Here is a 19,021-nt window from a genome sequence, read left to right as displayed (position 1 = left end):
CAGAACTGAAGACAGTACAAATGAACCTTCAGAAGTTTAGCAGAACTCAAATGTAGACCTTGTACAGGAGTTTTCAGGGGCTTTGCTTATGTGCTTATAGGGTTTTTTTTTCAGCTCTAGAATGCTGCCAAGTTAAGAGTGTATACTAATGGTGAGGAGAGGTCAGACCAGATCCTCCACTTGCCTAATCACCTGTTTCAGATCTGAAGGGATAGAGAGGGATTACAAGAACCTTTCTATTAGATTCATCTGATAGAAAAAAGGTCTAAATGAAGCACTCCCTAGGGAAATCCATGGTTCTGGCCTTCTCCACTTCTGCCCTGGGCTGCAGTGGGGATCCCAGGAATGCAGCAGTTCTGCCATTTTCAGGATAATGCATGGGCAGTGAGCGTGGTTTCAAGCTGAGCTCACGAGCTCCAGGCTTACCTTAGGGAGTCTGTACTTCTCTCTCAGGTGAACCCTCAGACAGGCTCGCTCTGCTTTTTTCTGTGCAAATGCTGCATCTCTTTCCATCCTGGAAACCAGAAAAAATGTTCCTTCAAGATGCCAATAAAATGCAGTCCGTTACACTGAACAAGGTGCTTGGCTGCAAAAAGCTGCACACAGGAGTTATTCCCCAAAGTTGTGTAACTTGTCCAAAGGCACAAGAGGAGCAATGCCAGTAAAGTGATGCAAAGGGGTCAGACTTGCAGTGCTCCAAGCTTGTCCTCAGAACAGTTCCCTTGAGTCCTGTGAATGAGGAAGGATGAGCTAATATTCTCTGTCTGGAGTTTGTACCTGTACTACCTGTTATTGCTGACTATAAGAACGAACAATTCCAATGAGCAGAACACAAAAATTGCATTTATTCCTTGGTAATTCCACTGGGGCACTCAGAGCCGTGGCTGCCTGCCAGTGCTCATGCTCTACAAACATGACACTCTCTTAGTATGACACCACACAGAAGGGCAGGGGAGTCTTTCTGGGTCAGAACAAAAGTTTAGCCATCCTGGAGTCCCTTCTCCAACAGGAAACAGGAGTGGACGTGTAGAGAAAGGATTTAGGAGGAGTACAAACATCCTGCATCAAAACTGCCCAGCTCCCAGAGTCAGTGGTGCAGAGTCCTGGAGATGGCCACTGGCTCTACATCCTTGGCTGTAACAGCCCTGGGTGGCCTCTGTCACCTGGGAATTTCCCTGGTCTTTTCTCTGTCCATTCATTCTTTCACAAGGGCAATAATTTCCTATGGCAATGAATTCAAAAGCTTCCCTGTATGGAAAAGGACTTAATTCATTCGTGATTTTATAAAATGTTTTCACTAGATTTAAGAACTGGTCTGCACAATTTTTTGTTAGATTAATTATGTATTTATTTGCAAAATATGTCTCCTTGAAGATTTTTGGTAACTTTTGATAACATTCACCTTTCCACCTCTCCCTTTAATTCTTTTCCCCCCAGTAGCATTTTCATGGAAATTCTCTTCAGTATAGGTAGTTTGTCACATAAAAGCTACTTGCAAGATGAAATATTACTTTCCCCCTACTTCCAAAATGAGTTTTTGGATTTCTCTGTCTCTAAAAATAAAATAACTCCCCCTAACAAAAAAACCCACCCCTCCCCAAACCTAAAATATGAGAAGAACCCAAAGCCAGTTTGATTATGGGTTCAAAACTCTGCCTGAGTATAATTTCAGTAAGGCACTTCTGCTTCTCTGATCTGCACTCCTGCACAGCTGAACACTGCAAAACCCAGCGAGCCCTGAAACAGAAACATCCCCTGCCCATGCCAGAGATCTCTGGCACAGAACCACACCAGTGGGCACTGTCCTGAGGGCATTTGGGCTCTTTAAAATGTTTCAAAGGTTCCTATTCCAGTTCCTGACATACTGTCAGGAGTTCTCCTGCCCCGGTTCCTCAGTACAGTTCAGCATGTAAAGGACACAGGCACCACTGGAAAATATTATAGAAATAATGCTTATTCCAGGCATTTCCCTATCCCAGGAATCCTGTGTTGCTTCCCAGTTTCCATAAAGCATCTTCCTGCCAGTAGGTGGTTGTTTCTTGTTTAAATATCCCTCGACAGGAGGCATACTCAACCATTCTGTGTTTTATTCCAAGCCAAATGACACCTGTTCAGGGTTTCACGATGGAAATGGCTGATGCTAAATACAGACCTGGATACCTCGAATTCCGTCAGTCATTAACCTGTCACCTATAATCATCTTACAAGGGGGATTTACACAACCATTATGTAATTGACCATTAGAGGAACAGATGCATTTGAGCTTTAAAAGTCAATCGTTTTATTTAGAATTGTGCATGATTTGAACTCCTACAAGCCAAGTCCTCGTTTTACTTCTGTTTTCATTTTTAAACACCACACGAATGGTAAAGATTGCATTTACAGACAAAACTGAGATTTAATTAATTCTGCTTTATTTAGCAGGTTTTAGAAGACATAACCATATTAAAACTCTGCTCTAGATAAATATAATCCATTTAACATAGCACTCAGTACTTTTTCGTGTCTGCCAGAATAAATGTAGACAAAGAAATATTATGCATTGAAAGTGTACTCCACATGGAGTTCCAGGAGAAGAAATCACGTGCATTTTAGAATTAAATCCTGCACTACAAAGAGCTTGGAAAATTTGTAGAGATAAAGTAACACTAACTAGAAATGAGTTCAGCACATCAAGCTGTGGAGATAGCAGGGAAGCACAGAGAGGCAGTTGCAGGATGGGGATGGGGGGGCAGGGAGGGGGAAATAATATTTTTTCATTTCCAGTAGGTGAACTTTTATTTTGGAAAGTCCTTTTAGCAAAGATTCATCTGCTTTAAAAAAGAGTGAAGAGCTGAACTTTTGCCTTTTTCTTGGGTTATTTTTATCTGCACAAAGTTACCAAGAATCAGCCCCATACTGATAATAAGGGAACAGGTACTCACTTCTCCTCAACCATTTGCTTTTGATATTCCTCATACTCCTCTCTGGTCATTCCTGCAGCTGCTGCTGGGTCAGAAGGAGTGCTTTCTTCTTTGCTTTCTTCCCCTCCACCTCCAAGTCCCAAATTCTTTACCTGGTTGCTCAACATACTTTTCATTAGAAAGGCCATCTTCTCAAAAAAAAAAAAAAAAAAAAGAGCTATAAGCAAACAACTATGAGAAAGCCAAACCAAAAATGCTTTTAAAACCAACAGTTGTAAGCAAGAGAGTTTCTACAGCCACATCAGCTCTTCAAGGGCACAGTGCTAGTGAAACGTGAATGCCAAAACCAGTTTGTCAGCCATAATCTGGATTAAAGAGTGAACTCCTTAATATCTAGAGGCAGATGGTTCAGATTACTCCAAAAAATTCATTAGATGCAGCTACCTACTTTTTATATTAATACCATAAGCTAATTGTACACACACACACACACACAAATCAATGATAGTGTGCAATAGCATTTTGATGTCTTCAGTCTTGAAGCTCTCTCTCACTTTCACAGAGACCAAAACATTCCCTGGAACACAACACCTCTGAATTACAGACCTGCTTGACCAAAAGGCCACAGTAAAATCATAAAATTCAGGCTACCGAGTGGAAATGCTTTTGTATTTACACAATAAACGGGATTTGAAAACTGAGATTCTTCATTAAGCAAAAAACCTGATGCTTTTTATCCGTTAAAATTTTATCCCAGTGGACAGAAAGTACAGCGAGTGGTTTTTCTTCATCCACTTTTCGTATGTTGGTTTGTCTCAGAGATGAATGGGGCATGACTGCTACGATGCCTTTTTTTCCAAGAATGTCATCCCCCAAAAAAGCAAATCAGATCTTCCTAATTTTGTTTCCCTTGGGTTTCTGTCAGCTCTTCCCCAGGCTGTCTCCACGTGGATCAGCACTGTGGGTGCAGGAGCAGTTTATCTGACTGAATTTGTGTGCTGTAATACAGCCTGGATGCCTTTTGCTTGGGGGTTCTTTCTGTAGGTCCTCAGCTTCCAAACTTTTTTCTTCCCATTATTAGGCTGGCCAGGTCTGTTCAGGTGAAGCTTTGCAGGATCTGCTCCCTAGGTCACAGACTATTTGGGGAAAGAAAATCACCTGCTAGGTCACAAAAGGTCACGATTTGGGGGTTTGAACATCCTGCTATGACTGATTGCACATGCCTTAATGAAACATTCTGTAATTTTGATTATCTAAATGGTTCTCCATGCACTCTCATAATTTCACTGAGAACTGAGAGATGGGAGGATTCCAGTTTGCTTAATGCTTTAATCTATATTACAGCCTTTCTAATTAAAGCAGACCTATTACTATTAAAAAAAAAAAAAGGAAAAAGGCAGGATGTTCTCTAATGCTGGATTATTAGTGATTAAACAAGAAACTTTAAGTTTCTTTTTGAAATTGAGTATTACTCAGAAGCGTGAATTCCAAATAACAATGAAACTACTTTGATATACTACAACTACCTAGAAAGCATTTTTCTTAAAACAAAATGCAATTTTATAGTAACTGTGCCCTTTCAGAATTATGCATAAGTTGCAAGACTTTGTGGGCAGAATAAACTTTTGACACATGACCAACTCCACCCTTGATTACAAAGCGAGCACGCTCTGAGAGAAGTTTGAGATAAATATAGTTAGCATATTCCCTGGGCTGTGACAGGCACGACTAAATGTTCAAATGCTGTCCCCCAGCACCATTACTTAGTGCCAAATGCCTGTTGAGTCCCCTGGCAGTGGCTGGTTCCCCTTTATTGAAAATCCTCCCCCCTGGAACAGGGAGCAGCAGGGTGCTGTGCTGGGCACTCTGCAAACACTTCAGGGGTAGGGCTCAGTCTTCTCCAAGGGGATGGGGAGTGTTAAACTCTGTGCTGTTGGTGCTCACTGAAAAGAACCTTCCCTCACCTGGGCAGATTGAATTCAAGATTCCTCTCCTCCACTTATTAAAAAATTGCTCCTGGCTGGGGGAAAAATGACAGAGAGGGAATTGGGCCTTGGAATGCCACTAACTGCCCAGTGTGAGGCAGGACTGACCCCAGATCTCTGAGCAGTCAGGCTCTGAACAGAGGGTAAAGAATGCTTCAAAGGCACTTGCTTGGATTTCATGGACATGCACCAAATTAAAAGAAAAAGGCTTACTAAAAATATGCATCTTTATTCAAATAAGGTTATATCTGAACTCCAAGTGTCAATTTACATTAGTCAGAAACAAATATATGAAAATGTCAGCCGTTTGAATTTAAAATAAAAAAAACCAAACCAGTAGACAATTCTTCTGTTACAGTAATTGATCCATTGAGAAATGTCAAATTTTCTTCAAATAGCAAGTTACAAACCATAGCAGGTAAACTACAAACTGTAAAACAGGTGATTTACAAACCGTATTGTGCATTTTACTTTTGAAAGATTCAGATGTGACCATGTAGTTAATATACCCTGACCAGGACAATCAGATTCTCTTGTCACTGCCAAATATTTGCTACTTATCATTCACAATTCAAATATAATTATTAGACTTGTTCTCCCTCATACTGTCAAACTGGATTCCAAGTTGTCTTCTCCTCCTAGTTGTGAAATCTTACTTGATAAGAAAAGAACCACACTACCAGTGTTGAAAGAAACTTCTGGTAGCCAGCTTGACTGCCAAATATTCCTAAAGTCCAAATTTGTTGCTATCACTTCGAGAACAGGCAGGACGAAATTGGAGCTGGGCAATTGGGAGCTTTCTTTAGATCCAGTGAGTGCTGAGGCAACTATGGGAGTCCCAAGGAGAGGCAACTGTGAAATGAAGCAAAGTTATCAGTTTTCTGGTGTTCTGCTCTGGACCACTTGCTCCCTAAAGCAGAAGTTTCCCAGCTGCCCGTGGGAGACGCGTCCGATCCAGCAGCAGCACAAACACACGAGCTGAGCCTCCTACTGAAGGTACAACTGTAGGCTTCAAGTTTCCCCCAGACATGCCCAGCCTTCTCTTCTGTCTGACAGAAGAAACAGAAGGATGGGTTGCTCCAGCTTTAAAACAGAGTTATGGTTGGATAAATTCACAGTAACAAAAATACAGGCTTTTCCCAATGGATACATCAGAGCTGCTCCTCATTTCCCCACTTACAAAACACACTGGCCAGCCCTTCTGTCCAAGGGCCTCGCAGAGCCTGCTGTGAGAGGAGCAGCTCTGCTGGGATGTTGCACTGCTGGGAGAAGGCCTGTGATTGAAAGGAACAACACTGTACAGTTTCAGAAAAAGTTAAGAAAATAGATTTAGTTAGAAGAGTCGGGGTTGTAATAGCTTAGCTTAGACTCAAGGCACCTGTAAATATCTGCTGGTGTTGAAAGAACTGAACAGACAAATTCTGATGTGTTATTCCGGTTTCTCTGAAAGGTTTTCTTCTTTGATTTACCCATCTATCCCACAAGACTAGCCTGAGGCAGTAGTTTCTCCAATTAGTACAGTAAAATCTTCTCCAATTTCGAAATGAATCTCTAAAGCTGCCCCACTTACAGAATACTACATACTGCAGATGTGTTAACTGGGGTGTAGGTAGGATTGTTTTCTGGGTACAGCACAGGCATTCGCTTTTTGGACTCTGTATTTTAAGTAGCAAAATATATTGCATAGATATATCACCCCTCCAAAGTGACAGGCACAATACTGAAGTGTTCTTCATTACAGTGAACTTGGCAGCATGTGTTGCACTCCAAGGGAGTAAGCAGACTATAGAAATGCAGTAGTAGTATGTTAGAGAACAGATAATTTTTGCAGATTCAGACAAACAAATTAATAGTTAAAAGTGAAATATTCTGATGCATTTGTGGGTTTTATAGAATTTTTAAAATCCACAAAAATACCTATTCTAACTCTACGCACAAAACTCAAGGACAAAGTTACCACAGATATGTAAACAAGGCAAAATGATTTAATTTCACATTCCTAAATTTGGCTCTCTGCTTTTTCCTTTCCCGAAGCAAATGTTTCATTTGATAAGCAGTATCAAAACCACATGTTCAGTCTTATGCTTTTGATATTAAAGCAGGAATTGACACAAAATACTGGTTCTACAATAGCTCCTGGATTAACAAACATCTCTGAAGCAACACCTTGTGAAGAAATGGTTTAACACCTAATACCTGTACTTTAGAACACTTGCCATGTCCAGATTTAAATCAAAGCATCTGTATTTGATACATGAAAGACAAAAGACAGCTTTATAAAAGTAAAGACATATTCATACACTAAACATATCCTTAATAAAATCAGATTTGAAGAGGTATAAAGCAATAACCTTTGCTGGAAAAGTTCCACAAATCTCCAAACAAAATTACAGACAGACTTGAAACTACAAAAAAAAAAAAGAAATCAGGCCCACAGTATACTTGAAGAAACTACTTTATCACATTTTCTCTCATTGCCTAAAACCAAAAGCCAAAATAAGAACATAAGGCTTTCTTTGCTTGTTCTGTATAATTTGTTTTTTTATATCAACAGTCAGAGTCTTTGTGTTCACATATTAAAAAGTGTTTAAATCTGTATTTCATAAAGAGTTAGAATTAACAAAAATATTCTTATACTTTTAAATCCAAGTGGTAAACAAATAAAATGTTTATAATAAATTTTTACTTGCCAAAAAAATTACAGAAGAACAGGGGGGGTTGTCTTCTTTTTCCCCCCCTTTTTTTTTTTAACTGGTATGCCAGAACACTTAGTAGCAAATTGTCTGCACGAATCATCCATCTGCAAATCACACTGTGAACAATCACCAAACCCTCAATTCCCTCCTCTGGAATCTTAACAAAAACAGAGGAATTGGGCATTTGCCTTTCAGTATTTATGAGAAAGTTGGCTGAAAACACAGACCCAGACAGGGTCTGCAGTCTTCCCCCATCCAGCATTTGCTCTACTGCTCCACAGTCTGTTTTTAGCTTTAGCATCAACCATTTAAATAAGAACTCATTTTGTTTAACAAAATTCAATAATTTACAATATTGACGTGTATCGAACACTAGAATTTCCCTCATTTACAGAAGTGTAGAATTTTCTGTGCATACATACTGCTCTTATGTACACACAAAAGGAACAGGTCATCAAAAGAACTTTTTGGCTGCTGCTTCTTGTTGGCTCCTGAAAAAAATGCAGAAAAGAATTCAAGTACTTATAGCATAAAACTAGCGAAATGGTTTAAATTTTCATTTATTTGAGGATTAAAAGATTCCATTCCTTATCAACAGAGACTTAAGGAAATCGAATATAAGTCATATCCCAAAACAGGATATCATGTTTTCTATTTACAAAGACATTGTAAATCACTATTGTTTCAATTTTGCATCAGGCGCAGAAGGAAAAAAACCTCCACGTTCTGGACAGAAGCCAGAAACTGTGAAAGAACATACAAACTAATTTTTAAAAAACTTTTAGCATTTTTAAAAGCTTCTCAGTATCTGACTGGCCTACAAATCATCTCAGAAAAGGCAAGACATGCAATTAAGCAGGGAAAGAATTTACTTGAAATAGGATTTCCTTTTTTTCTCTGGCACGGAACATATTTATTTTCTTAGTGGATAGAGACACTGAGGATCAACCACACACAGCTGCTGGAATCACAAGGGCATCCCAAAGAACTGGAGGGGCCCAGCCCCTCGTTTGTCCTGGAATCCATCGCTCCAGCTGATGGGCAAACCCGTAAGGAACACCCCCTCTGCACTCTGCAGAGCAGCAGACACATCCCAAAAGCTGGAGCTGTCAGCAGCACTGCTCTGACAGCAACACTGCTCATCCTTCCCCAGGGGGAGAAAACAGCATTTGCTCTCTGCAGGGCAGCACAGCTCTTCTGGTCCCTACTCCTCATTCTGATGAGGGTGTGTGAGAAGCAGGAGGGAGGACTCCCAAGTAATGGTAGATTATCCCTTCCATCAATGCAAATTTCATTTCAACATTATGGCTTCACGAGGAGGAGGAAGAGAACAGAAGAACCATCCTAATTAGTTTAGCTTGTGACTTGGGCAGTCACAAGGTCTAAAATCCTTTGCCCTGCTGTCCTTGAGTACAAAGACACTCACCTATACATGACATAGCCAATGAATAACACTGTTTGCACTGCCATGAATATGATGAAATGCATTGTAGACAAGCACGAGGGAAACGGTGGCAACTCTGGGCACTTCAGTTTGTCACTGGATGGCTGAAAAACAAGAAAGACAATATCTGAGAAAAGAGCAAACAAGACATACCATCAGAAGACTTACGTGTAAGAAAAAAACCAAGGTCTTTGCGACGTGATCTAAAAATGAGAACACAAGCAGAAAAAGGACAGAAATGACATTACTCTGAAAAATCAAAATCTTACTCATCTAACTTTCCCTTTTCACCTTTATGTTTCTCAGATAAACTGATTTATGGGGGTTATAGGGGAAAGAATAAGAGAAAAAAACCCCATAAATTTGGTAAATTAATCAAGAACCTTCTATGGGATCATAAATTAATTCAACTGAATTGCTACACAGGCTAGCCTAAGGTGATGAGCACAGTCATCTTTCACACTTAAAACTTTAAGCAGAACCTGCCCAAGTTTGCCCTGATTAAAGCTCTCCCTTCTGTGCAGAAGCAATACAGAATCTCCTCTGTGGAGAGCTGTTAAGTAGGGGGACAAACACAAAAAAAAAAGCACCCAGAAAACCTAATTGCTTGACCTTGTTTCCACAGGAAATTAGACTAAAAATCATGCTCTTTGTGCAAAACTTCTCATCAAGACACAGATCATGCAGTTAGGTCAAGGCACTGCAGTTTTAGCGAGGCAGCTTAATGAAGGATTAATTGCTCCGTAAATTGCATGCTGGCTCATCCTGCTTTTCACTAACAGCCAAAGAAAGAAGTATTACAGTCATGCTTTGCACTAGCAGCACAGAAATTACCATATTTCGTTGTGCTAAATGCTCAATGTCCCTCTTCACTAGATGAAGGTGTTCTTTGATGTCATTGAAGTGCTGAGTTGTCTCATAGACTCCTGCAGAGCCGGGGTGTTGAGCTCCACTGATGGATCTCAGAGTATCAGCCACGGAATTTCTGACACAAAACAAACAAGAAAACATCTTTCAACACAGAACAGCTTTCCTACAAACAGCAGTTATTCTGGACTTCCATCAGTTCAGTGAAAGTAGTTTGTAACACATAGTTGCCCCCAAAAGGCAGAAAGCATGTTTTCTAGCTTTCCAGAATACCTGTCAAGAAATAATCCCTTAATCAAACTCTGATTTTAGTGAATTCCACAGCCAGTTTCCATTTGCACAGTGCACCATCTCCCAGAGTCACGCTGAGAACAAGGGCTGGCAAATGTTCTGTTGCTACACATCTGCTCTGCCTGACTGTCTGAAACAAGAGTTTCATCTGAGGCTCTTGCTGAGGCTTTAGGATAAGCAGAGTTTAATGCAATCTTTGAAGGAAACCAAAAGCTGTTTGAGAAATAAATAAATAAAAGCAGTCATGTAAGAAATAAAAATAACGAAGAGGCTTTAGGGATAAGAAAAGATTTAGATACATCCTTGTTTCATGATTATCATTTATATGAGAAACTCATTTCCCATATGCATTGTCATAATACTTAATATTGTCTTCATGGGAATTCATTTTGCTTCTACAACAAACAAAATTAAATCCATGAAAAGTTGAGGTTCCATAACTAATTTTGTTTTAGGTAAACTAGTCAATGCGAGAAAAAACCATAATCTCTAATCAATATGTTTATATAATTTTCCCCTACTGTGCTGTTTCTTTTGAGTTGCAAAGAGGATTATTCTACAGCTAAAATATTTATCATGTGATTGTTAATCTCTTCATTATTAACAGAATAGACAATCAAAATGTATGTCCTTGGATTTCTTTTTAATTTACTTAAAACTTGACATTTCGTTCAGATGAGAGCTTCCTTCAATGCCTTCCCAGTGCACTCCTCACTCTTTGTACAGTGCTCAGCAATTTTTCACAGGATCTCAGAATGATTTGTTTTGGGAGGGAACTTTAAAGATCACCTCATTCCACCCCCTGCCATGGGCAGGAACACCTTCCACTGGCCCAGGTTGCTCTAAGCCCCATCCAACCTGGCCTTCAACTGTCTCACATTAGGAAATAAAAAAATCTCCCCCACTGGCTGGAATAGTGTTCATTGAGGAAACTGGAAACAAGGTATGATCATCACATTTGTAGTGTTACACAGAACTGTACTACTGAGTTTGAAATAGGTCTTACTCATTGTGAAAACAGCAAGTAAACTGACTATTGTTTACCTGTACTTTCAAATAATGTTCTAATAACATATTTTAGAACTGAGTTTCTCGCTGGAAGATTCTTTTCTTAAATAACCCATGCGACCACCATCGTGCCCACTGCCTAATAAATGCTGATGGTACTTCTGTCTCTCCACATCCCTCACACTGTTTAGCTTGCCCCACTATTTTCAGTGCTAGGACACAAGTGGAACACTCCCTTTGTTCTTCTCCCTCCTGGTAGCACCATCTCTGTGTAATTAAATTGGCACCCCCACCTTCCCCCAGACTGAGCCACTCTTTGGTAAAAGCCAAATAACTTCCCTAAACGTTTATATTTAGTTCTGCATTAACAATACCATGCTGATAGTTTCCATGGTATGAACGTGCAAAATTCTTCTGTAATCAGATGGTTCAGAAATCCACAAATCTTGACAAGAAAATTACTTGGACTGTAAGTCCAAGCAACAACGGGCTGTTCATTTCTATCCAGAAATAAAGCATTTCTTTAATCTAAGGAAAATATTAAGATGATGTTACGCAAACTCTTATCTGATAAGTAGTCACTAAAAGGGCAGACTGCCAACGTTAACAAGAAAATCTAATTTGCTTGCAAGGTATAAAGATTTGTCAAGAATATTAACATAAAAGCTTTCGTGGAAGAACAAGTGCAAAAATGGAAGTACTCTAATCTTCATTCTACAAAAAACTGACCTACTTAGATAAATCACAAGAGCTGCCCTTGAACTAATACAGGAGAAAAAGCCACAACTTGTTTTTCTCCTTTTTTTCCTTCTGTTTTTAAACACAAGGTAGGGAATGTTTTAGCTACCATAAATGAAGGGCTAAACCGGCTTAAAGCCACTCCTGATTAAGACAGCGACAGTAAAACATCTTAAAAGAAGCACACAGGCATGCCCATCAAACACAGGCATTTTCTCAAATCCATTCCAGCAGTATAGCACCTTCAAGATAAAGCTTTTCTTCATTGTGTTTAAAAGGGAACGGACTTACCTGTAGAAGTGGAATCTCGTGATTAAAAAAAGGCAAATTAGGGGTTTAGCCACCTTAGGGACACAAACTTACTTTATTATAGAAATTAAATGTATGCAGAGAGTCACCACTAAGGAACTGACACAGAAACTTCAAGTTTGTCAATGTTCTCCCACTGAAATAATAAAACAGGATTTAAAAGGTGGAAAACCATACAAAATTCAAAACACACCCTTAATGTTTAGAAGGCATTTACCTTATTTCATTTACTTGTCTAATGACCTCTTCCTGAGTTTTCACAACTGTCTCAATCTCTTGCTGGGAAACCTGGTGTGGGGCAGGGGGAGGAAAAAGATCAACATATCTTAGAAAAAGCAAATCAGTCACACTGCCAAAATGAGGCTGGGCTGGGAACCACCAGGGGTTTTATTTACCTGTCCTTGTTGACCTGGCAAACCAGCTCCTCTCTTAGCAATCTCATCTGTGACTGCAGAGACGTATCTCCTCTGCTCATCCAGAATCATGTCCAACTGCCTGTTAAGCTGTTTGATCTCCAGATGGATTCGATTCTGCCCCTCAAAGATTTGCCTCAGTTCACGGTCACTCACGGTTTCGAAAACATCATCCGCTGACGACAGAAAAGCACAGGTGGTTCTTACAAACGTGCATTCCTCATTTTCCTTGCTCCCTTCATGTATCCCAGTGGATATACCTTCCCCCATCATTTGATGTATCTGGTGTCTGTTTTTCACCACTGCCATGGCAAAGGACACCCAGATGGGATCTGAACACCCATCCGAGGATAAGCACCCAGCCAGACCCAGACTCCAGCTCAGAGCTCCTGTTTCAGTACCTCGGGTACTGAACATCATCACAAAGTCCAAAAGACTCTGTGGCAAAGGGATTTTTATTTCTTACCAATGGAAGGCTGGACAGTGTTTCAAAACCACATTTGACTATCAAGATAAAATGGTGTAGGACCTTTAGAACAGTCATAACTTATCACTGTGCAATAAAAATGACAACCTGAAATTTCAGGTTTAGATGGGTAAACATGCATATATATACATTGCTGGTATATATGCATTCAGATACAGCTAATACAATCCACTGAAGTAAGAAATGGCTTCCATTATACTTTCAAATAATCAGATTCTTGTTTGCTCAGCATTAGGCAAGCATTAAAAAGCTTTTCCATGTAAGCACACGTTCCAACATATTCACTAACCCATCTTTAACAGATGGGAAAAAAAAAGTTTTCTATGAATGTTCAGAAACAGACCAAAAGATGCCCTTTGAAATAACAAAAAAAAATCATGTTTGCTTAATCAGCACTTTACAGAGGGATGTATGACCTTCTCTCCCTTCTGTTGGTACATGCAGATCCTCATAATTCCCACCATGTTTCCAGTCATTTGTTTTGCTTTCAATCCAGGCATGACCAAAAGAACTTTCTATTTCAGGAAACACTTGACAAAGAAATAACCAAAGAGTCTCAAATAATGCAATTAACGACAGTGGGAGTTCAGTAAGATCAGTCAGAGTACCAGGCCCTAGTTCTGATCATCCTGGAAAACGAACATTTCCCTTGACAACTGAAAAATGGCTCAGATAACTTGCCTGGTTGTCCTTGCACATCAGGATGTTCCTTTTGAAATTCTTCCTTCTTTTTATCCAATTCTTGTTGAAAGTGTTCAAACTCTTCTTGATACTTCTCTTTATCTTTTTGAGGAATTTCTGCATCTGGTGTTGGCTTTAAAACATTATTGGGGGAAGGGGGCACGTGTGAGTTTTTTTGTCATGTTCTCCACCACTCCTGTGTAACTTACTCTCCAGCAAGGCTGTTCAGATTTCAGATGTGAACATGTAACACAAGCACTGCAGCACGTTAAGTGAGAAACCACACATTCCCATGGAGACCCACAGCTTTTCCCCAACAGACACCTACTTTCTACTATTAAAATGTAATCAAGTTTTACAAGCACAGATGCTGTTTAGCAGAACAGAACCATTCTAGAGGTAGGGCAAGTTGAAAGCAAGAACAGATATTTGCCCACTTTCCAAACAAGTATTTCATGTTTTGATTTAACATCAGGATTTTTGTTGCTTCATTGATGTTTCCAGAATTCTGGTCTTAAAAACATTAATTACAATACTACCAAAACATAACAGTACCAGTTTCATTTTTCTAAGACAGATGATGTCACAGCTGCATGCCAAAATCCCAAAACAGGGATGCCAAGTGTGACTTCAGAGGGAATACCATAATCTGGTGCTGCACATAAAACATATACAATACTTTATTAATTATGCATAAAAATGCTTACTACTTCCTTCCCAGGCTCAGTCAACTGGAAGGTCAGAAATGACAGGACATCATGATCATCTGTATTCAACAAACAAAACAAAAATATGTTACAAATCCCAGTACTTCCCAAGCCAACTTTCCACCTGCAAAGGATCTTCAAGGAACAGCACCCTCCCAAAGTCCTCCCAAGAGTCTGTGCAGTGGGGAATGAGACTGTACAGTGGCTTTGTCAGGACAAACTGAAATTTCTTCTGCTGTAGCCAGGAAAAGGCCTAAGCATATCAGTAATTTGGGAATGGGAGAGGATTAATCACATCATCGTGGTCAAGATTTGGTATAATGGATCAACACCAGCAGTAGAAAAAAACCCCAACTTCTCTTGCAAGCCCTGCAGGTCCCCACACCATTTGTCCCAGTTTTAAACATTTACTACCTGCGAGTCCCCCCGTTGCTGCAGATATTCCAAAATAGCCTTGTGATGGCAGCTCCATGTTTTCCACTTTTGCACACAGTTCGTAGTCGTCTTTGTCCGGAGTGAAGCCATTGTTCACTGACACCTACAGGGATCAACGCTGGAATTAACACGGGGGGCCTTTGGGTTTTCACACTGCTCAACAATCCCACACTGAGGAAGCTGAGGAACACGAGCAGTTCCCCTGTCTCAGAGCACTCACAGTCAGGGTTTTTTTGTAGTAGGCGATCTTCACTCGCACGGGGTAGGGCTTGTTCCTGAAGTCCCTCAGACAGGAGGCCAAGGCTTGTGTGGCACCGTCACTGCACACAGAAACAACCTCACCTTAGGATTTACCAGCTAAGACAAGAAAGCATCAACCTATGGCTCAGCAACATCAGGACAGTGTTTCAATATCCAAGTTTGTCAAAGCCTGTCCCCGTAACTGCACTGAGCTTTCTGCGGTCTGCAATCTGCAGTACCAGGTGCTTTGCACAGGACAGTACAGATGGAATGCAGGAATGGGAAAACCTGTTTGCTCCTAAGACACATTCCTGCATCTGGGAACAGAGGTGGAAATAAGCTGTAGACCAGACAGCACCAATTAAGCTAGACACCTCTCTCCTCAGAGAATCCAAAAAGGTGTCAGTTGTGTTGTTCACAACAAACAATCAGAAATCAAAATTAATCCAATTAGTTTTAGCAACAGGCAATTAGCTTTCAGTCAGTCACTTCTGTCAGTTATAGGCTCTGTGTGGAAGATACCTATGAGCAATGAAGAGGTAAAAAGTCTGCACCTCTGAGTTCACTCATCCCAAAGGACATATGCCATTTAAATATCCATCAGCTGCCAATTTCTGTGCTGTTACTGCCAAAGCAGTATTTTAACAAACAGAAAACCTCAAATATAAAGAAAACAACAAGGTTTCCTATGAACAAAGCCTTGTTTCCCAAAGGCTTTCATGCAAAATTTCATCATTCAAAAGCAAGCATTCATCAATAACACTGAAAATAAACTTACTTCTGATGGTCATACAGAAGCTTTCCATTGTTGCCCACAACAATCACTCCAGGGTTGTTTTTCTAGAAAAAGAAATGGCAAACAAATGGAACAGTTTAATTTGAAGTGAAATATAAGTAACATCATTGACAGCCTTTCTGTGATAGAGCACCTTAAGTCATTACACCTCAGATGTTTTTTCTTTTGGAATTTCTGAATGACACTAGCAAGCTGCATGCTTTGCAAGAGACTTGACACCTTCTTTGCATAGTTAGAGGTGGGAAAAATACCTACAAGTTAAGTTCCTGGGTATACTACCAACTACCATAACTGGGCAAATGCAGAAACACAGAAGCCACAGTTTGGAGAAATTCAAATGTAGTGAAGACACAGTCTTTGAAAGGAACAGCTGACTTAGTACATCCAACTTTGGATGTTTTTCCCAGTGTTATGTAGCCAAACAGACACTATGTTGACACCCTACTGACCTTGTCACAGTCATTAGAAAAACCTCAGGAGCTTTCTGTCAGAGACTAAACAAAGGCTGTTGAACACACCCCCAGTTATTTGAATTGCTAGAGGATGAAAATGTACTAAATGATAACGGCAAAAAAATTGCAGCAGAATTTCTCCATACTGGGACTGTAGAAAGTCAGAGACTGTAATTTAAAAAAGTCTTAGACCCTCCAGTACTTAAGACATGTCAGACCACGACAGGCATGAGCAAGACTTCTGTTTCCATTAGAAGTGACACATCATCACTTCAGACAAAGGGTTTTACACCACACTGACTGAACTTGTCGTGGTCAGAGTCCCAGTGCTATCAGAGTTCTGGCAAGCAGTGCTGTCCATGGGAAACTTTTGGCAGATGGCATCCTCAGCCCACCAAACCATGCCAGTGTCCATGTTTATGCCAGAAGTCAGGAAAAAAATAAAAGGAAAAGGAAAAAGGATCTAAAAATTCCTAGTGAGTTGAACAATACTCTGATTCTATGTCTTGTCTTTGAAATCAGAAACATAAACATCACCTTCAGTATTTCAATTTTTTATATATGATAAAGTTTGCTGTATATCAAAAGCCATCTGTAGGGGGGAAAAAAGGCACATACACCTACTAAAATATATCTAAAATGTCTAAAAGCAAGTCAAAGTCTGCAGGGAAAGCAAAAAAAGCAAAGCAGGCCCACTATATAGTATTAAAGTTTCCCAGGATCATTCTGGGCTGGAACACTGGGAACTGAAAACAACAACTGTCACTCCCATCTGCTACAGAATTTTTGCTGCTGTTCCAGAAAAAGAGCATCTCTGGAGACAGACACAGAAACTGGTGTTCCCACAGTGTCGTATTTTGGTACAATATCCCTCTTCCAAAGCACACACCTCCAGATGTATCAACATCAAACTGTGCACAGACATTCCAAATTTCAGATTATACATATGTCCACGGTATCTTCCCTCCAAACCTGACACATGAACCAATGTTCAGTGGAGATTCATGATGTGTTATGCTTCAACTTTCAAGCTTAAAAAGCAAGTGTGAAAAAGTCTAGTAAAACTTCTGTAAGGGAAACTTGTCTATTTTATTTTATCCCTTTGAAGTGAAAGGCAGGAAGAGTAGAAAAATAACATCCTATTTTTTCCACAACATCACATGTATGAAACAGACCAGAAATCAGTTTATAGTCTTTACTAGAAGAGTTTACTTCCAACTAACCTTTCCATCATTGTCAAAAGAATCAAAGAAAATTCCAACACCGTTCCATTTATCAGCTGCCCCAAAAACAGGACCTTCCAAGCCTTGCTCTTCTGTAAACCAGACTGCCTATCAGGAAAGCAAGAGGAGTTGTAAGTGAAGATTCCCTTTTAAAGCACGGCTGTTTCTCTCAGGGAGATCAGGGTGTTCATACCAGCCCATCAGCTCCAATGCGGCCTCTTCCTGTAACTCGAAAGGTCACTTCGACTTCCCAATATTCAAATATTGACTTGTTTTTCGTCCACACTGACCCTTTCTGGCTTTTCAAAGATGTTGTTATACGAATCTGATCTGCACTCGGTATGGCATCTAGAAAGGAAAGGAACAAACACTATGTACAAAATAGAAAATATTGCAAGTGCTTAACTAGACAATAAACAAATCTTCCAAACTCAGAAAATTTTCTGGTCTCCTCAACTAGAGAACAGTTTTCAAAGTAACTTTTTAGGTGAGTACTCAGCCACTTGGGGGTCAGGGGAACCCAAAATTAAAGTCAAATCAAAAAACCAAAAAGCACAGCAGAAGTTACTGCAGAGAAATTATAGGAAGGCAGAACCTTACGTGCTGTAAATGTCAATACCTTCTACATGAGGGGGCCACTAAGGAGAAAAACCTTTCTGAGTACAATGGAACCCTTAACCTGCACTGCAGAGAACACACAGCCGGTATAAACGTTGTTCCATTAAGTCGTATTTGCGAAAGCAGAATTTTCACCCAGCGCTATCTGTGGCCGTGCCGAGGCCTGTCCGCGGTGCAGCGCGGCGGCAGTGACACATCAGCACTGCCGGGAGTCCCCTCCCCACGGCCGGGGCCGCCGCCGCACAAGGGCGCAGGTGCCGGGGGGCCCGCGGGCACTTCACCGCTGCCACGCGGGGCCCGGGGGCACGGCCGGAGCTCGGCCCGCCGGCCCCGGCCACCTTCGCAGGTTCCCCGGGCGGCCGCTGCCGCCTCCGCCGCAGGAGCGCGACCGGCCCGGCCCCGCCGCCCCCCCGCCCGCCACTTACTGCCCGTGTGCACCCAGAACGGCACCGTCCCGTCCGCCTGCACCAGGTGCGGCCCCTTGAAGCTGTACTTGTACTCAAAGCGGCGATGCGGCGCAGCCGCCGCGCCCTCCGCCTCCTGCGCGGCGGCGAGCGCCGGGCGGGCGAGGGCGAGCAGGAGCAGGAGGATGGCGAGCAGGGGGAGCCGCGCCGCCATCTTGACCGTACGGGACGCCGGGCACGGCCAGCGGGGCGCCGCCTGATTGGCCGAGCGCGGGGGCGGGCACGAGGCGGGGCGGGGCCTCGACACAGCCCACTGCCCAGGGG

At 41.2% G+C, this 19,021-nt stretch overlaps 2 protein-coding genes across 3 annotated transcripts in view; both read right to left on the bottom strand.

Moving 5' to 3' along the window:
• Positions 1-3,091, bottom strand: part of CPLX4 (complexin 4) — an 8,084-nt gene extending 4,993 nt beyond the window's left edge. Inside the window, exons 1-2 of the mRNA XM_027668609.1 lie at positions 2,925-3,091; positions 427-514 (exon numbers count right to left, since the gene is read on the bottom strand). Coding sequence (XP_027524410.1) covers positions 427-514; positions 2,925-3,091 — 255 coding nt within the window. The remainder of the gene's footprint in view (positions 1-426; positions 515-2,924) is intronic.
• Positions 3,092-5,097: 2,006 nt separating this feature from the next.
• On the bottom strand, positions 5,098-18,929 carry LMAN1 (lectin, mannose binding 1). 2 transcript variants are annotated; one of them, XM_027668605.1, is made up of 14 exons: positions 18,719-18,929; positions 17,869-18,023; positions 17,676-17,783; positions 15,983-16,044; positions 15,185-15,284; positions 14,944-15,067; positions 14,530-14,588; positions 13,823-13,955; positions 12,637-12,830; positions 12,459-12,529; positions 9,863-10,013; positions 9,011-9,132; positions 8,007-8,075; positions 5,098-5,740 (listed from the first exon to the last, which is right to left on the bottom strand). In XM_027668605.1, exons 1-13 carry the CDS (start codon positions 18,909-18,911, stop codon positions 8,039-8,041), a joined length of 1,509 nt encoding a protein of 502 aa, XP_027524406.1. In that variant the 5' UTR covers positions 18,912-18,929; the 3' UTR covers positions 5,098-5,740; positions 8,007-8,038. The 2 variants fall into 2 exon arrangements, with proteins under 2 accessions (XP_027524406.1, XP_027524405.1); XM_027668604.1 differs by having other exon boundaries at positions 5,098-8,075.
• Positions 18,930-19,021: the final 92 nt, after the last annotated feature.

The sequence above is a fragment of the Corapipo altera genome, unplaced genomic scaffold (assembly GCF_003945725.1).
Source record: "Corapipo altera isolate COAL_440 unplaced genomic scaffold, ASM394572v1 205, whole genome shotgun sequence".
Classification (NCBI taxonomy): Eukaryota; Metazoa; Chordata; class Aves; order Passeriformes; family Pipridae; genus Corapipo; species Corapipo altera.
This window is presented reverse-complemented; position numbering and strand designations above follow the sequence as displayed.

Coding starts and splice junctions, on each gene's coding strand:
- LMAN1 (XM_027668604.1), bottom strand. CDS start 18,911: ATGGCGGCGCGGCTCCCCCTGCTCGCCATCCTCCTGCTCCTGCTCGCC. Junction 16,045..17,675: donor CTTTTGACAATGATGGAAAG/GTTAGTTGGAAG, acceptor TTCTTTTTCTAG/AAAAACAACCCTGGAGTGAT. Junction 12,831..13,822: donor TGATGTGCAAGGACAACCAG/GCAAGTTATCTG, acceptor TTCTGTCGTCAG/CGGATGATGTTTTCGAAACC.